Consider the following 18,578-nt stretch of genomic DNA (forward strand, 5'->3'; position numbering starts at 1 on the left):
GCTTCACACACGTGAACTCTGGATCAATGCTTGCCAAGAGGCAGGGAAATGGTTAAAAGGGGAGAAACCCTCTGTCTAGCAACAATTCCCATGGTTTTAAAGACGGCACAGAACAAAATATGAACAAAAATAGGATCAGATACCCTCTGCTGAAGCAGAAACATCCTTCAAAAACAGCACCAGCAAAGATAACTGGTACTAAATATTTATGTTTAAAAGCAAAGTACATATGACACCAGATTTTCTGTAGGGAGAAAGAAGGGAAAGTGAAGAAAACCCAGAGTGTATGTGGGTATTGCAGGATAGTGCTGAAGGAGGGAGGTGACAGGAGAAAATGTAGAAAACAGCTACATTTAATTTGAATAAGAGCAAATACTGAGTGCTAAATACATGCATGAAACTTAAGAGCAAAGTTCATTTTAGTTGTATTCTTATGTTTTTTGATTTGGACTTTAAATCTCAGCTTCCTGGACTTATAGTGTAAATATTATGGATGGTTAGAATAAAATCTCCAGTGGTTATCATCTAGAATGCCTGAACCTTCTTCAGCACAGAATAGGAGGCCAACTGTCCACATCTGCCATCATCTATTTTTACACAACTGCTTGTGACTCCTTGGCTTGCTGAACGCTCATTTTTCAGCGTGTAAGTAAAAATTACAGTACTTAGATATGGTTGTTGACCATGTACAGCTGACACTGAAACCAAAGTTTTGTTAGTTTTTTTTGTTTTGGTGGGTTTTGTTCAACAAAAAGGTCTTGAGAGAAGATGAGTGTAAGTCAAATTATTCAGACTTTAAATTGCTGGGTTTTGACAAACATTTATTAATGCAAGTCTCAGCAACAAAATTTTTATTGCAGTATTTTCAACCAGCAGGAATGCCATAGCTCTACAGCACAAAGCCAGGATGATACACACTTCTTGTTCACCCCCTTTCTACACCACTTTGTGTATCAGATGTGCTCAGAAACATCCTGTATAGATGGTTCCACCCTCTCCACTTCTGTGAGACCACAAAGCCCAAAATACCTGGTAGCCTGCTTCACTCCCCCCTAAATTATTCCATCTGTAAAGCACAAATAACAAAATATATTTTTACTTCTAAGAGCTTCACTTATCTGCAGAAAAATAGAACTGCTTAAGAGTGAGCGAGTTAGATTAAGGAAGGGTCCAAGCACACACCTGCATGTTCTGGACCTCCCAAAAATTTTGTAAGGAAGAAGCATTCACAATTTGATCCAACTAAAAAAGGAGCCAGCTAGTGTTCAAGGAAAGGAGATTCATCCTATCCAAAATGCTGAATGCCTTCTCATCGTTCTCTCAGGAGCAGGATGAAGAGGATAGAGCTGTAGCTGTGAAACTTTTCTCTAAGTACTGAGATACATTAACCTTCCAAACACTTCAAACTATCAGAAAAAAATGAAAAGTTTTTTGGTTTTGTTTTTTTTCCAAAACATAGTGAAAACAGCATACAGAGCTTCTATATCCACAGCACAAACCAAAAACCAAACAGAGCTCATTTGATCTAGAGTGCTTTTGTTAAGGTATTCAGAGACTTTAGTGCGTTCTTTTTAGAACTAAGCTCAGAAACTATATTTAATTTTTCATTTTATTAGAAAACTAAACTGTATGAGGCAAAGAAACATTTAATCAAACACACAACAGTGAAAACATGGCACTGACAAGGCAATTAGCCCAACCATTGTAACAAACTCTGCTTCAGGATTCTCTATTGCTTACAGTCAAGTATACATCATCTCTGCCATGTGAGACATTTTCTTGGGAATATATAAGTAGTATTCCATGTATCCCGAAAGATCTTCAATAGTCACGTCATCCACGAAGGCTCGAGCTTGCTCAGAACAAGACCTCGGGGAGCTTGACGAGGCTGTCCCACAGGGGGATCTGTTTTGGAGGGAGTGGGCATGGACTCCCAGGACCGCCTTCTCGCACTCGGACAGGACGCTCCGCAGGCCGGAGAAGGAATACACCTCCATGGTGCGCCACTGCTTGCACTGGCATTTCTTGTCCGTACAAGGGCACTGCCTGCCGTTGCTAAGCATGGATAAGGACTGGAAATCTGAGGTTTGCTTAGAACGCAAGCTGTTCTCAAAGGATGAGGAGAGAGCAGGGCAATTCTCCCCTGGCTTCTGCAAAGGCTCTTCGGCGGTGAAAGCTTCCAACGGTTCAGTTCTGTCGTTACTGGCCTCAAGGTGAGAATCCTGCCCGTCCTTCGTACCATGTTCTGCTGGGACAAAAACATCGGAGCTGATGACACCCTTCGAAGTGTCTGCCTGGGTTTTGTGTTTCAGCTGGTTGTTGGCTTTCATGTTGCAATATGTGAACTTGGGAGGGTGCAGGACCGGAGACTTGGAGCGCCGGCGCCGCGGGACCCTTGCCGATCCTCGGGAAGGCTTTCTCACACACCTGCAGGGTTCAACAGGCGAGCAACTGGGTAACTCCAGAATCTACACTACAGCTCAGGAAGCTCTAAAATGTGACTAGAAACATTTTACAAGATTATTTTTCTGCTTGCAAATACCAGATGACTGGTCACTTACAATCTCTGACAGGAACCGTGGAAGATTCTGAAGAAATTTTGGGTTCCCCCAAAGAAAAGATACATACAAGGAACCCTTATTCAAGGTGCTTCCCCCCAAATCTTCTGCCTTAAGCAAATGATACTCTGTTATCCCAAACTGAACTGTAGTGCAGAACCTGGATCAGTTGGAGCTGCTGGCAGAGTCACACTGCATATCCAGGTACTTCAAAAGAAATAAAAGAACCCAAGAGCGAGGTGAGAGTGGGTTGCAAAGGTTTAAGACTTGCAGAAAAGTACTACTAATAAAATCAATGGAAAAGAAAGTTTTGGGAACCCTAAGAGAAGATGCAATATTGTTTTTAAACACTTTGATGAAATCCCCTTAAAAACAACATACCAGTCATGGAAACATTTTGTGATAGAAAGGAAAGATATCTTTAAGCAACTAATCAACAACTCGCATTGAAAGCGGCCTGCAACTGTTCAGTGTCTCATGTTTTACCCATGCCACGCTTCCTTGGAGCTGACAGTCTGCTGCTTGGCTCCATCTACGGCTGCTCTTGTCGTTGTTCTGAGAATCGTCCCATCGCCCACGGACAGAGCCGCAATACATCTGGGTAAAAAGGGAAATGCCACATCACAGAAATGCCTGAACATATGGCTCCAGAGGCCCACATTCAGCCTGTGTGCTTTGCATGCTCAGCTAAGCCAGTCAGATTTGCTGCATTGACTCCCTCTGTAGTCAGTGGGTAGAAACAGGGCCTTGCAGAGATTTAGCTGACCCCTCTTACTATACTGGCCTCGTCAAGTGGCTAAAGATAGGTGAGATGAAATGAAAGGCAGCCAAAATGCCCAGAGGTTGATGTCATGCCCTATTTGTACTAAAATGACACATTAAAGGAATGTAAATTCAGGTTCCAAACATTCTTGTCAGACAATAGTCATTAAAGATAGTCTCCTACTCCTCTGAAATACAAAGTCAGGCACCCAGAGCAGCAGGCTGAGGGGGAGTCAGTGGAGAAGTGAATGAGATACAGACAAGGACAGATTGCTGATTGATTTATTTAGTTTTTACTGAGTTTTTGAGATAAGCATAGAATGAAAAAAGCATCTGACCTTGGAGGTACCGATGACAAACATAAACGCCTCAGCACATGAATCTGTATATTTACAATGGCTGCAGGTATGATTTGGAACATGGGATCAGAAATGGTAAGAAATGAGGCTGAAATTCTAGTAAAGAGCTCAAACACTCTGCCCAAAGTTGATCTTAAGGGATTAGTCACAAGACTTGAGCTGTTCACAATACACGCCTGCAAAACAAGATCTTTTTATGCCTAAAATGTCATCAGGAATCAACCAGAAGCCCACACAGTCTGCCAGTGGTACTACATAAAAAGTGTTATGATTAATAACCACAGTTCCTTGATAGAGAACAGCTATTTTTTTCCACATTGCTAAGAAGACCTCCTGAAGTAGAGGGAACGAATAGCAAAGCAAAATATATTTCCACATGCAGAGGAAGTCCTGAATTCACAGTGTTGATGGCTGTGGGGCTGAATTCACAAGGTTAACACTGTCAACACAAAGCTTCCTCTTGTGTCTGTGAATTCTCAAAAGACTTCAAGTGAACTGTCTCACAGAGTGCTAGACTGCATAATTTTTATTATCAGCATACCCAGTGTCTTACTGAGTAAGTTTTTAGTGTACGAATGTCTGCAGACATTTTACTCTACAAAATCCCCTGAAATCAGAAATGCTCTGAGTTCATATTTAGCCTGACCCTTCCCAGTGAGGCTGGACTCCCCAGCACACTCCAAGGTGTTGGTGCTGTACTCCAGATGCTTTCCAAGCAAAATTTTGTGCACTAAATAAGGCTTATAATGTGGCTGCAGACATCACTGTTTACAGGAACAGACAAACAAATTCTGCCTCACACCAGGTGACTACAGCTACAACAGTTAAAAGGGGGTTCACTGCTTTGGGTGAGTCTTTTCATGTTTCCATGCAGTCACTGTGTGATTTCAGTTGGATATTAGTCAAAATTAGTCTGTAATAATGTACTGCTTTGCATATTAGACAGTTATAATGACTGCATTTCATCTGAAGGGATGCAGTTCAGAGAGAGCAAAGAACCTTTCACCGAATGACTTCTTCTTTTTGAAACTAAAATAATAGAAAACAAATACAAATATGTAATAAAACCCTGAAAAATTACATTGCCTTTTTTGTTGCTCACTTACCCTGCTGCATCCACTCTCAGCTTTTTGAATGCTGTTTGTAGACTCTCTTCCTCTTCATCTTTAGTTTCCAAGTCCATTGATGTGCTCTCAGTGGGTAACCAACTGTGCCATATAGAATAAACTGAAACACAGAAATTGGGATTTGATGCTGAGGTGTGAACACATATGGTCTGTACAAAACCAACTGACACCATGATGGCTGCTCATTCTTCCGTGGGCAGTGTCACTGCCTTCTGACCAGACCTGCCCTCTGGGCTTTTCACTGTGAACTCCAGTTTTTCAGAACAAGCCCAGCCTGTATCAAAAAGTGTCTTTTTATCAATGAGTGAACAGATGATACAGAACTTGGCAACCTGCGTAACTTTGAGCTGTGAGCACGGCACCTGAAGCAGAGCTTCAGGAAGGTACAGAGTCACAGGATGGTTTAGGTTGGCAGGGATCTCTGGAGGTCCAGGTCCCTTGCTCAAGCAGGGCCACCCCAAGCTGTTTTTCCAGGACCATGTCCAGGTAGCCTTTGAATAACCCCAAAGAGAAAGACTCCAGAGCCTTCCTGGACAGCGTGTGCTCAACCACCCTCAGAGAAACGCGTTTCCCTACGCTCAGACAGGGTTTCAGTGTGTGCCTCCGGTCCGCTCCCCCGGCACCAGTGAGCAAAGCCTGACTTTCCCCTCTGTGCCCACCCTTCAGGCATTTCACACCTTGCTGAGATCCCTCCCGAGCCTCTTCTCACCGGCAGCAGAGCGGCGGCGGCCGGGCACTGTCCGGCGTGACAGCCCCGCCGCCCCAGCACAGGGCACGGGCGAGGGGCCGGGCCCAGCGCCAGGCCTGAGCCAGACCCGAGCCAGACCCCCGCTGTCCGTGCCCGCCGGAGGCTCCGCAGCCGCGGCAGCCCAGCGCCGGCCCCGCTCCGCCACCTGCCCCGGGGCCTGCCCTCGCCGCCCCGCCGGGAAGAGCCGGGAAGAGCCGCGGCGGCCCCTCCGCTCCCCCCCCGACCCCGCAGCCGCCCCTGAGGTGTCCCCCGGCCGCGCAGAGCCGGCCCGCGGGGGCGCGGAGGGCGCGGGGGTCCCGGGGCCGTCACTCACCCACCGCCGCCTGCCCGGGGCGCGCAGCACAACAGGACGTGACGTCACCGCCCCGCGGGGGCGCGCCCCGACCCCGCCCGCCCCGCCGGGTGCGCGTGCGCGAGCGGCGGCGGTTCCGGGGGGGCGGCGGGAGGCGGCGGGCTCGGCCCGCGGAGCGCGGTGAGTGCGGGGCCCGTCCCCATCCCCGTGTCCATCCCCGTCCTTGTCCCGTTGCCCTGCGCGGATCCCCCCTCGCTCCCCCAGCGGCCGGGGCCGGTGGGCGCCGTCGTGTCCCCGCGGCGAGACTTTCCCGCGCGGTTCCCGGCGCCGGTCCCCCAGTGAGGGCGGAGGGCGCTGGGCGAGCCCCGCCGGGGCGCGGGCGGTGCTGAGTCACGGCCGAGCCGCGGAGCTGGGCCGCGGGGTAGCGGCGGGGGCTGCTGGGGCTCCCCGTCGTGCGGGCGGGAAGGGCTGGGGAGGGAACTCCGAGCGGTTAAAAATACGGAATTAAAAAATGCAAAATTATAAAAATTGAAAATAGAAAAGTTCTTGTCCCGCGGCCCGTGTGCTGCCCCCTGGGGCCGTGGCCCGGAACGCCCGGGAGCTTGTGGCCATCCCTTTACGTGCCCGTCCTTAGCCCGCCGTGGATGGAGGTGCCCGTGCCTTGTCCCATGGTCACCGCGGGAGCCGTGCTGGATGACCGGCACTGCGCTCGCTTGGGTTTGTAGTGCGGTGTTGCTGGAAAATAGCTGAAAATAAAACGGAACAGGGAAGATGGGTATTTTCCTGGGAGGTAAAGAACGTAAATTTCGATGTGTTTTTTGACACGGTAAACTTTGGCTGGTTTTCACAGTAATTTTTTTTTTTTTTTTTGGTGCTAGTTGGCTGGTGCGTCTAAAATGCTTGAGCTTATTTGTCACCCAGTGAGTAGGCTTTTATCTAAATAAAATCCGCATTGTTTTGAGGTTTGCAATGTTGGTGATGAAGGACATCATGATAAAATATTTAGTCTAAAAACTCTGTTACTCTGTTTTGAGTAATGTACAGTGATTTATAGACTTTTTACCCTCATCTTCCTGTTGAGGTTATGTAATACAGGAGTTTGCTATTTAAAAAAAAAATTACGTAGCCTGATTTTTTTTTCAGTTTAAAGAATCATCTAGGGATGACTGAGGGGCCAAGGAATAAAAATGAAGTGAAGTAGGGACCATCTGTTTCACCACAGCAGTAGTATTTGGCTAAGAGAAAATATGAAAGAGCAACTTGCTCAGATGAGCATCATGTTGTCAGTGTTTTAAGCTTCTTTCTCTCCTGTTTACTCCCTGTCTGACTCATTGGACAACATGTGCCTTGAAATTGTTATGATACATTATCCTTCTGTGTGTGTCATAATTGCTGTCTGCAATCCAGGGCATCCAGGTGAAATCACAGCACAGTGAGCAGCCAGAACAACAGTGGGGAGGGCTGCCACCTCCAGCTGGAATGGGGGGCTGAGGGAACAAAAATTACCCCCGTCCCTCTGCATAAGTAACTGAGCTGCAGAGCTGCAGATAAAAAGGTCTCAGTGAAGAGAGAGTTATTTTCCTTGCTACAAAAAAAGTTTGTTCAGGGCTTTGCACTTCCCTTTTCTGAAGTTCATGAGGTTCCTGTCAAGGTCCCACTTTGGTGACATCAGCAGATGTGGGGAGGGTACCCTGCCACATCATCCAGGTTATTAATGAAGATGTTAAACAGGACTGGAAAGTCTAGACCCTGGCATAAACAGCTACTGCCTGACCTCCAGCAAGCCCAAAGAGCATCAAACTTAGAAAGATTTTAGATCCTTTGTAGCTAGATTAAATGATGGCCAGGGTTGATAAAAAAAAAATATATCAGCTAGCTTTTATAATTTTTTTTATTTATTTAAAGCAAGGCTTTCTGATTGCTTTTTGTATTTGTTTGCCTTTGTACTTGTTCACGAGCTGATACTGGAAAATTTTAACAGCTATTGGCAACCAAAATACCATGTTCTGATAGGACTGTATAACTCTTGCTGGAACCTAGACATAAGGTCAAAAAGTTTTGTTTGGCTTAAAACTTTATCTTGTTTTAAGAAAAATCTCTTGGTTTGGGGTTTTTTGTGTTTTGTATGTGTAACACTGAGCCCCAAATTTGGAAATAAGAGTTGTAGAAGGTTGGCTGTTTCTAATGGTGTTGTTCCTTCTCACTTTCACCTCTTCTACAATTATTCTGGTAGCGCTGTAAGACAAGTGGAAGAGCCTGGCTGTACTGTAATGTATGTGCAAGATGCTGTTGACACCAGATTTGACTTTGAATTGTTAATTCACCTACAGTTGTACAAGAGACTGTTTGTTTCATTCTTGGGTATCATAAAGCTTGTTCTGAATCAGCTTTCAAAAATGTTCTACTAGAATGACCTCAGCTTTGTGTGCTCATTGTGCTATTTTGAGTTTATTTTCATGTATTACAGCGCTGCTGGGCAACTAATGTTTTTAACAAGGATTTGGCCCTTATTTTCATATGTCTTTTTTCTGCTTGTAGCAGTACATGGTAATTCCATCACCTTCTGGCCATCCCAATGATGAAATCAGAAGCTAAGGATGGAGAAGAGGAAAGCCTGCAGACAGCCTTCAAAAAGCTGAGAGTTGACACAGCTGGGTAGGTAGCACCACAGGGAGGCACAGACTTAACATCTTACAGATGGACTCAAAGGCAACACCCTTGCTGTGAAATTTGAGGGAATGAGGTAATTGTGAAAGGTTAGGCACAGAAAGCCTTCATTGTAGTTGAACAGACTGAAATAAATTCACTACCTGCAGACTGTACTTCTCAAGGAATTGTAATTTGTTTGATTGCTGTCAGCTTGCAACAGGCTTGAAGGAAACCTCGCCATCATCAGCAGCTGACAATGTGCTTGAAATGAATTTTGGCATGAATCTGTCTGCCAGAGGTTACCAGTACTAAAGTCCATAGGACTAGAACTCTGCTGTTGAAGTTAGCGTATTGCCATGGCTCTGAAGGCCTGTCATGAGAATAAAATCACATCTTTTCCCAGGAGAGAAACTTTCTTTCCATGTCAGTAAGGGAAAGCATTTGATTCAGTGCATGATTCCCACACAAGCTATTTTCATTGCTGTCACAAAATTTCTATTTATGACCAAAATCTCTAAATGGGAAAGAATACTTTTTGTGTTGTCTTGGTTTGTGGACATTTGACACAAGACACTTAACTTCATTGTCCCAGGTGGCAGAACACAAGCACTATGTGTCTTCTGTTGGTAATGATAATTTTTACCTGAATTTAAGTAAAGAAAGGCTTCCATATAATGTTTTTTTCTGCTGACAAATGTGCACCATTGCATATTACCTGTATATCTTGTCTTCCAGTAAGCTGTTGTCAGTGATGCAATTGCACTGTCACTGAAATGAAAGAGTAGGTAAAGCAGTATGTAAAGATCAAGGTGGTAACTAGAATTACCACAGAGCTGAGATTGTGAGTAGATGGGCTTCTAAAACTATCTTTTTTTTTAAGTAGTTAAACTCATTAGTAATTAATTACCTTTCATTTCTTCAGTATCTCTAGTACCATCCTCCAGCTGGGCATATTTGATCACTTTGGAGTTTTTACTGGTAGCCTTTGATCTTGTGTTCTGTGTTCATTGTTCTTTAAATGGAAATTAGTTTGATTAATAGTTTGGATTCCCTTAACCCTACCCTAGATCAGTGTGTGGGGACTTACTTTTGCTTTTCAGGGAATCCATCCTGTTTACAAACTAATTTAGCATAGGATTTGGGAAATAATTTTATTGGGAATTCCAATGTAACATGTGAAGTCACAACTTGAAAAAATTGTTCTCGGGCTTACTGTAAGTCCTTCAAAATGAGAGTCTGGAATGAATTTATAGCACCAGAAAATTTAGTAAATCTGCTAAGGTCCCTGTCTTGAATAGAAGCTGAAGGTCTGACAGAACTCTGGCTCAAATGATTCAACTTGCAGGAGTATGAAGAGTTTTAGCTTATGTTGACAGACTGTTTGACAGAGGCTTAAGTGTTCTTCAGCTAAACAAAGTCTATTTATGTCCAAAGAACATTTATTTTTAGGAAAGAATGGCTTATTTGTCTCTGGAAAAGGAGACGTGTTTCTTCAGTGATGGTGTTTCTGCCCTCCCCTCTCCTGGGAAGCTGAAATTTGGCCATTGTGTGTGTTTGTCACTGACACGTGGGGTTGGATCTGCAGTGGAGCTGTGAACGGCAGCGCTCGGTGAAAGGGTCTTTTATACAAACCTTGGAGATAGGAGTGTGTCAACACTTGTGCTTCTGATCTGGGTCTTTGTGGGCAGGTCTTCCAAGACATATTCTAAATGATTTGGAGCAATATTTTCTGGGAAAGAAGATGCATGAGGATATTTTTTCATAATCATAATGCTAACCAGTGTAGACTGTTAAGTCTTCATTTTGTCTCTCACAGATCTACCGCTTCTCTCTCTGTGGGTGATGGGACAAGTCCCAGAACAATAGTTAGAACAGTGGCAGATGAAACCAAGCCTAAGAATGTGTGTGCTTCTAAAGAAACCTGGCATGGGTAAGAGAAGCTTGGGATTATCAGACTATTTCAAATGATACTGCACTGAAAAGGAATGTTAAGTAGACAGTTTCTAGTTCGTGCACCTCTAAACAAGGGACCTGAATTGTCTTTTTAGCAAAGAACTTTTTAAAATACTCACACCGCCTTTTTCTCTTCATATATGACTGCTATTCTTCACAGTTACATGAAGTGAAAGGAAATGCTGGTCACTTCTAGGTTGCTAAACATCTATAGATGTTTCTCAATACAAATGTGAGCTGCTGGTTTTGAATCAGACAATCATGAATGCATCTCTTTCAGTCATTGTTTGACACTGCAGAAGCTGTCATTGTGCCTTGGGAACTAGATTAAAACAAAGAATTGGTTTCTGGAGTATCTCTGCAGAACTTCATGCTCATCTGAAACAAAACCACCCTTTGCCCTTGATTCATTAGTTTTGTGCTCTTTTCTTGTGTTTGTCCTTCTTGTGGAGATTATTTTGTCATGTCTCACATGCTTTACTCATTTTCTAACCTTTAAAGCCCACTCCCTGAGATGCATTTCTGTGGTGTCCCTTTTATATTTTACACAGCTGCTTGACTAGAACAAAGTCAAATTCCAAGATAGCAGAATACCCTGAGCAAATACTACGAATTTAAAGCTGGTGCATGCAATATAAATGCAGTAGAGATTTTGCCCAGTGTTACTTGTAACCCAGCAAAAAGTCTTTTAGTGAATCTTCATTCTCTTTTGTCTCTTTCCCTGGCAGGTCTGTGAAGAAGCCTTTGAGAGGAGTTGTGAGAACCCAGCGTCGCAGGCGTTCCAAGTCTCCAATTCTTCATCCTCCAAAGTTTATCCATTGCAGCACAAAATCACATTCCGCATGCAGCCAGCTGGTGCAGAAGAGCCAGGCTGATGCCCAGGAGGACAGCAGTGGGTTTGGGATGCCAGTCCCAAAGGAAGCTTGTGCACATGAACACTGCAGTGTTGCTCCGGACGTTTGCCAGAAGGGAGCTGCTGAGTCTTTGGGAGTTTCTGTTGCACAGTTGACATCAGAGAACACACAGGAGAACTCTCCAGCTGCAGCTTCTACAGTATCCAGAGCAAGCCTAAAGACTACGGAGCTTTCTGACTTCCAGTCTATGTCCAAGCTGAACACGAGTAAGCCATGTGTGTGTGCAGATAAAGCCTGTCAGTGCAAACTGTGGCAAGATATGGAGGTGTACAAATTCTCTGGCTTGCAGAACACCCTCCCACTGGCACCTGATAGAACGGTTTCTGAGAATCACTCACAGCCTTTGCCCTCAAGAACTCCCTCAAGTTCTCCACGCTCTTGCTCTGAGCAAGCCAGGGCCTTTGTGGATGATGTGACTATTGAAGATCTTTCGGGATACATGGAGTATTACTTGTATATTCCAAAGAAAATGTCTCACATGGCAGAAATGATGTACACCTGACAGCAATGAGCACTAAAACCAGAAGGGTGGCTGGTTTAAATCTGCCCTCAGGCACATCATGTGAATACACAACCCAGTCCCTACTCACTGTGCTTGCAATAAAAACACTTCTTTGCATCTCAGCTGATGTTGATTATTTAAGCTGGACAAACAGTTTAGTTTCAGCATTATAATTTAAGCTTGGAATAGATAATGTGGTAAATGTACCTAGAGCGTATCTGCCTGTGCTTAAGAGACAGAACACTTAATTCTGCTTTGTTTTCAAAATCCTCTTTTTACTTCATTGGAGAAGAGTCCCTAGATTGCTTGGTGATTAGAGCTCTTCTTGTGAGACACTTGGTGTCATTCAGCTTCTTTGAAATCACTTTGACTTCAGGTTCTAAGACTCAGGCTTGTGGTTTTGGATGCTTGCGCCTTTGGTTTTATTTCGTAAAGGAGTGTGACCATCTCCTATCCTCCCCTTGGTACTATTACTGGAAAAGTGGAAAGCAAACCTTTTATTGAATTTCCAACAGGCCTTAGAGATTTGTCTGCAGCAGGAGAAACCTGCATTCTTTGGGGGAGTTGCTGCTGTGGTTAACCAAAGGAAAAGGGAGGCCATGGGCTCTGCTCACTGTACTTTTTATGGTGACCAAACCAGCATTTGCTTGTTTCAGTGGTTTTAATTCATACACTGCCAGTTTGGGGGGTTTTTTTAGCTTCTTTTTTAGCATGCTTTATAGGACCAGTATTACCCTTCCTTCAGGTATTAAGACCCACAGACTGGAGTGAACAGTTGTCAGTTGTAGGGAAATCGTGAGCACTGTCTCTCCGCTCCAGTCTTTCTAAACCACCATCACTTTAGCTGCCCTGTCCAGCTTTGCATTCTTCCTGGAATTTACTGCTTCAGAAGCAAGCAGCTCTCCATACAGAGTGTGCATCACCACAGTGTCTCTTTTATGAGTGTCTAGCAAAGGAGCATCCCATCAAATAAGATAATTTGTCGAGGGAGAGAAAAGTTGTGTTTGGTTTGTCTTTACTATTTGCAGTACCTCAACTTTTCTGACCTGTAAGGTCTGGAGAAGTAATGGAGACAAACATTTTCCTGCAAAATCATTTGGTATTACTCTTCGGGTGGGTTTTTTTTTTTTTTTTGTAATTTCTGTGGCAGCACTTGGTGTCTTAGAACAAGTAGCCACATAAGTTTACCTGTTTTGCCAGTTCTGAAGTGTCACCTACACCGTGCAGAATGTACCTGGGTCCCACATCTCTTTCCCTGCTCTTCAGTAGCTGCATTTCTGCCACCTGTGTTCTGAATTCAAGACAATTTTTTGGTAACTGTTGTCTACAAAACTGGTTGCAAAGTGCAGGATGGCCTTATTTCTCTAATAATTATTCTTAACTGCTCTCAAATGAAAATTCCAACCCCAGCACCGTTGTGGGGTTGAAAGTGCCTTTGAAGATTGCACTGCTTTTACCATTTCATTCATTAGTGACCACAGACCTGTACTGCAGGGTTTAGGATTGCACTGTCCACTGCTCAGAACTGTGTTAAAGTGGATTGAAATCCAGATGTGAAAATAGAGAGCAGAAAGATGTGAGCTGACTGGGAAGGGACACGAGCAGTGCCACTAGAGGTCAGCCCCAGGCCAGGGCTGGCTGCTGCAGCCAGCTCAGTCTTCAGGGGAGAATGGGAATTTTTCTGCCACAATGAAGAAACGAGCAGTTCTGTGTGGTGCCTTGGTGCACACAGACTGTCAGTGCTTTCTGAATTTTGTGTGGGTTTGTTGGCGGTGAGCAAGAGCTCTTTAAATGCCAAAATCTGCATAAGTTATTAATGTTTAAACAAAGTGTGCAATCAGTTCACAACTGTGTTATGCAATTAGGAGAAGTTGCTAAGTAAATAATTACAATAGTCCTGAACTTGGCATCCTCTTGGGACAGTTGTGACATCTTTGGGCTTGTAAGTGCTGGAACACTGTGGAATAGAAGATCGTGAATTGCTGCAACCGCTGCCTTAACGCTTTCTCTTCTGTTGCTACAAGGTGTTTTAAGATGTTTTGGTCTTCCCAGAAACCACAGAGCAAAACCCTCTGGTTTTGCTTTGAGAAAATGTGAATTTATGGCCCTTAATCATGCAGCAAGAACCTTGAAAACTTGCCTAAGTAGTCTAAAAGCTTAGTTTAAAACAACAATGAAAAAATTTAACTTGAGCCTATTTCAAAATCTGACTTTTTTAAAAAGAAAGCTTTAGAGGGCTGGTTCTGCCAAGTGGCTCTTCTGAGTCACACTGGAGTCCATTACCAAAGAGCCAATTCCTTCCTGTGGCTGAATAAAAGTGGAGCCCTTTGTAATTTACTTTGTAACTTGGTCCTTCTCACCTGTGCCTGCAGATGTTCTGTGTTTATGTGCTGTCCATACACACAGCTTCTCTTGCAGTTATATATTGGGTGGTTCCTCTGTACCTTTTCTTCCTAGAAATGCCAGTGAGGAGGTTGTCCGAGTTGTAAAACTGTGTTACGCGAGTCTGAACCCACCGCTGTTTGTAGCAGCTTTGCCCCAGAGTTTGGGGGTTTTCGGGATCTCCCCTGGAAGGGCTGATAACATCCCACAGCTCCTGCAGCTTCTCAGCATGGTGGTCAGTAAGGGAAGGTCATTTCTCCGTGGTCTTGCTGTGACAGTGTCTTTAGGAGTGGGATGAGTGTGCTGCAAGAATAGAGGGCTTGGATTATCATTTCTCGTCCTCTGCCATCTGTATTTGGTGACATTATTACACACAAGGTGTCCTGTCCCTACTCTGTGTGTCTGCAGCTGTCTGTGGTCTTTTTCACACATCGACTAAATTCTGCTGCTGGCTGTTAAACAGAAGGAAATTTGGGAAGTTTGTTGTTGTTTGGGAGAGAGGGGTAAATGGCTACTGGTGAACTCCTTTCATTACCGTAAAGCAGCTCTGGAAAGTCACTTGGGAAGCAGCGGAGGGGCTGAGTGAGCTGCACTCGGGTGACGGCTGAGCTCTAACTCCTTGTTCTACCTCTGTCCAGTTACACACGGTGTGAGTGACCTGTCCCGGGCGCTCCGTCCCCGCATCCCGCGGGGCTCTGGCGGAGCGGGACAGCGGCTGCAGGCCCGGGGGGAGCGCAGCGGCCCCTTCCCAGGCTCTATTTTAAGCAGACATTTACTTTCCCAGCCTCTTCTCCGCCTGGATCTCTGCCCGGGGCGGGGGACGGCGGGGGGGTGGGATGTGTCTCTCTCCCCTCCTTCATAAAAGGGCCCCGAGGCGGGGGCCGGACTCCGGGGGGTTATTTTTGGGAGCAGCTCCTGGGATCCGATGGCCTTGTTAGGGCAGCGCTGACCTTTCTCCCGGCGGGGGAGGAGAGCGGGACGGGACGGGGCGGGCGGCGGCCGGGCGGGGGAGAGCGGCCGGCTCGGGACCCCATCCCTTCTTCGCCGCGGCGACCGGGACCCCCATCCCTGCCTCTGCCGCGGGGGCGGCTCCCCGGGCGGCCCATGCACGTGCCCGCGGGGCACGTACCGGCGCGGAGCGGCTGCCCCTACGGGGGGGCTGGGGCTCGGCCCGCCCCTCTCCCCTCCCTCTCTTCCAATTTCTCTCTCCTCCCGTGCCCCAGCCCCTCGGCCGGGCCGGGCGAGGTAGGAGCGGCCGCTCCCGGCGCCCAGCCCGTTCCCTCCGGGGATGCGGGAGCCCCGGAGCGCTGCCCCTGGGAACGCTGCCCGGCTGAGGGGCACCGGAGGGCACCATGAGCGGCGGCAGGTTTGATTTCGATGATGGAGGCGCCTACTGCGGGGGCTGGGAGGGGGGCAAAGCCCACGGGCATGGCATCTGCACCGGCCCCAAGGGCCAGGGGGAGTACTCAGGCTCCTGGAACTACGGCTTCGAGGTCGTGGGCATATACACGTGGCCCAGTGGCAACACCTACGAAGGCTACTGGTCCCAAGGCAAGAGGCACGGCCTGGGAATCGAGACCAAAGGACGGTGGGTTTACAGAGGCGAGTGGACCCATGGCTTTAAGGGACGGTATGGCGCGAGGCAGAGCATGAGCAGCGGAGCCAAGTACGAGGGTACATGGAACAATGGCCTGCAGGATGGCTACGGCACCGAGACCTACGCTGACGGAGGTAAGGGTGGCTCCAGAGGGAATGGGAGGGGGATGAACAGCGTCATACCCAGCCTGTGACAACAGAGGTTTCATGTTTTGTCCCTGCTGAAGAGGTGACCTGGCCCTGTCCCCACTAATGAGCTCTAGACAGGCACAGTGTCCTACAGTGAGCCATTGGGGTGCTTCAGTCACGAAGGGGAGCTTGGGGTGCAGCCATCTCGTCAAAGTGTGCGTGCCCGGATTTTCCCAGTCAGATGCAGCACGCGTGGCTCACTGTCTGCGGACACGAGGGAGGAGCAGCAGGAGCATTGCCCCAAGCTGCTCTTAAGTGCCTGTATTGGTAGTTAACACTCAGCAACTTGATTTTGTGTAGTCTTTGACTCCTGGTTCCACAGGGAGTGGTTATTGCAGCTTCTGGCTGAACCAGCCCACAAAGTCCCAGCTGGTGCATGACCACAGCGAGCCATGCACTCACCCACCAGGCAGCGAGCTGTGAATGTCCTCATGTCAGATATAAGCCACCCACAGCATCACAGCATGCTTTCCCTATGCATCAAACACTGCCTGCACGCCTCTGATGGGCTGCCTGCACATCTGCTTTGCCAAAGAGTTTTGAGTCTATCTGAGCTGTTTAGAATATGTAGCTACACGCCTTTCCCCAAAATAAATCCCTTCGGTTATTTGGAAGCTTTCAACCCTTGCTACTATACAGCTGCACCATGTAGTCAGATATTTGTTGTGCTCTGTAAATGTTTGGTCTAATTGTGTTCTTGCATTAGTGGCAATTCTGGGGTTAGAAACATTGCAAGAATTTCTGTGCAAGTAATTTTGTAGCTCTTCAGCACTGTAATGTTCCAGGCTACCACATTTAGGATAGCTAAATAGAGAGGGTGATTTGAAAGAAATACCCTTCAAAATACGGATCAAAATTGCATCTATATTTATCTAGGACAGGCACTGGAGTTAGTTTATAAAGCAAAATACCCATAATAATATAAATCTTCAGAATGAAAAGCATCACATTTATAGGCATTAGAAAAATGGACTCATTCAAGACTGGCTTTCAGGGTTATGTTTTTCTTAAATATTTCTCAATGAGTTGTGCGGGTTTGTGGATGACTTTAAGCCTGGGAATAGAGTCTTGAAGTTGACCCATTTTCCTTGTGCCCTTGGATGTTGGAGGTACAGATACGAACTGACACATCCCTCCCTCCAGCTCCTTAAATTTTCTCCCCTCTCTGTCCTGTGGCTGTGGAATGGTTTAACAGGTGGAGGTTGCGTGGCCAGTTCGGTGCACAGAACCTTCACGTGAGGCCAGAAGATGTGTAGTTGACGTGGAAGATGTGCTCTGATGAGTAAAGAGCAGCAAGCAAGTAACTGCCAGCAATGGCTGCCATGGGGAATTTCATTCTGGAGATGTCAAGGTCTCCTTTGAATTTGCACAGTTGCTTCCTTGCTGCTTCCTAAAACGCAAATCCTTCTAAGGGTGAAGGGCTTCTGGCATTCCAGTTAATGTTCTGGGGGAGAATTTTGGTTGTTAAGATTTGACATACAGGTTTGATTAGATATTAGACTGAAAGCTTGGGGCAGAAGAGCGGGAAAGATGAGCCAATGCTTTCTCCTGTAAGGATAAAGAATATCCCGCTTCTGTCAGCACAGCACTCCCCGGGGTGTTGTCCCACACCCAAGAACGTGCCAGCTGCATGATCCCTGGTGCCACTCGAGGCTGGCAGTTTAGCCCTGATCCATGAAGATGTGCCCTGCCAAAACACTGAGCTCAGCCCCACGAGGCTCACGAGGGTTGTACTGGGGTGCCCAGCGGCTGCTCCGTGTGCTGGGTCATCATACCCTGGCTGATGTGAGCTGTTCATTCAGTGCATGAGCCTCTCTGATGGCACAGGAACATGTAGAAAACTGCAGCCAAAGCCAGGGATCACCATCCAGCTTCCCACCTGTAGGACAGGGGTGGAATGATCTCACTGACCTGCGGGACCTTTCCCTCTTTTGTCTCCTCACCTGCACACAGTAACCACCTGCAAGATCCAGATGTGGCCAGACTGCTAATGGGACCTGTTAATGTTTGAATTTGAGGTTGCCAAGATAAACATCTGGAAAGGCTTTGGATATCTGCCGTCCCTTGAGTAGGGGACACGATTCCCAAGTCCCTTGGAAGCCAGCCACACGAGGAAAAGGGTTCTGGGAATGTGCAACTCTTGCCAGGTCGTCAGAAACTTTAGGTCATGGTTGGGCTGCTTGCAGATTTCGGGGAAATGTAGCTGATTCTGATGTTTTAAAATAGACTTTAACTTTTTATATATGCATATATATATATAGACATACATAAAAATTCACATTTTAAAATATACTTATAGGGTTGTCTGTGTTTGAATCTTGTGTCTGGCCAAGATTGGTGGCTAAAAAAAGCCCAAATCTGGAGTGAAGCTTTTTGAAATCCCATGTAGATTTTTGGTGTCTAATAAGAACCAGGGTCATGGTACAGTTCCGCCTAGGCACTGTGTGGGTTATTCACTCTCTCCCCACTACCAAAAGCCTATTTTTGTGAAAGCTATGGAAAACTTGATGGCTTTAAGGAGCCTTCTGTAACATGGATTGAAATCAG

The 18,578-nt window shown here is 46.3% G+C and overlaps 3 protein-coding genes across 4 annotated transcripts in view; 2 read left to right on the forward strand and 1 right to left on the reverse strand.

The window, feature by feature from the left end:
* Positions 1-769: 769 nt before the first annotated feature.
* On the reverse strand, positions 770-5,933 carry LOC309579495 (oxidative stress-responsive serine-rich protein 1-like). 2 transcript variants are annotated; one of them, XM_082292854.1, is made up of 4 exons: positions 5,868-5,933; positions 4,786-4,906; positions 3,045-3,155; positions 770-2,427 (listed from the first exon to the last, which is right to left on the reverse strand). In XM_082292854.1, exons 2-4 carry the CDS (start codon positions 4,860-4,862, stop codon positions 1,743-1,745), a joined length of 873 nt encoding a protein of 290 aa, XP_082148980.1. In that variant the 5' UTR covers positions 4,863-4,906; positions 5,868-5,933; the 3' UTR covers positions 770-1,742. The 2 variants fall into 2 exon arrangements, with proteins under 2 accessions (XP_082148980.1, XP_082148981.1); XM_082292855.1 differs by lacking the exon at positions 5,868-5,933 and adding an exon at positions 5,484-5,636.
* A 20-nt stretch (positions 5,934-5,953) lies between these two features.
* LOC309579496 (oxidative stress-responsive serine-rich protein 1-like) lies at positions 5,954-11,986 on the forward strand. Its single transcript, XM_082292856.1, has 4 exons — positions 5,954-6,026; positions 8,385-8,501; positions 10,312-10,425; positions 11,177-11,986. Exons 2-4 carry the CDS (start codon positions 8,422-8,424, stop codon positions 11,862-11,864), a joined length of 882 nt encoding a protein of 293 aa, XP_082148982.1. The 5' UTR covers positions 5,954-6,026; positions 8,385-8,421; the 3' UTR covers positions 11,865-11,986.
* Positions 11,987-15,238: 3,252 nt separating this feature from the next.
* JPH2 (junctophilin 2) overlaps positions 15,239-18,578 on the forward strand; it is a 31,843-nt gene continuing 28,503 nt past the window's right edge. The window contains exon 1 of the mRNA XM_082292875.1: positions 15,239-15,977. Coding sequence (XP_082149001.1) covers positions 15,599-15,977 — 379 coding nt within the window. The 5' untranslated portion in view covers positions 15,239-15,598. The remainder of the gene's footprint in view (positions 15,978-18,578) is intronic.

Source organism: Coloeus monedula, assembly GCF_965178545.1.
Source record: "Coloeus monedula genome assembly, chromosome: 17".
Classification (NCBI taxonomy): Eukaryota; Metazoa; Chordata; class Aves; order Passeriformes; family Corvidae; genus Coloeus; species Coloeus monedula.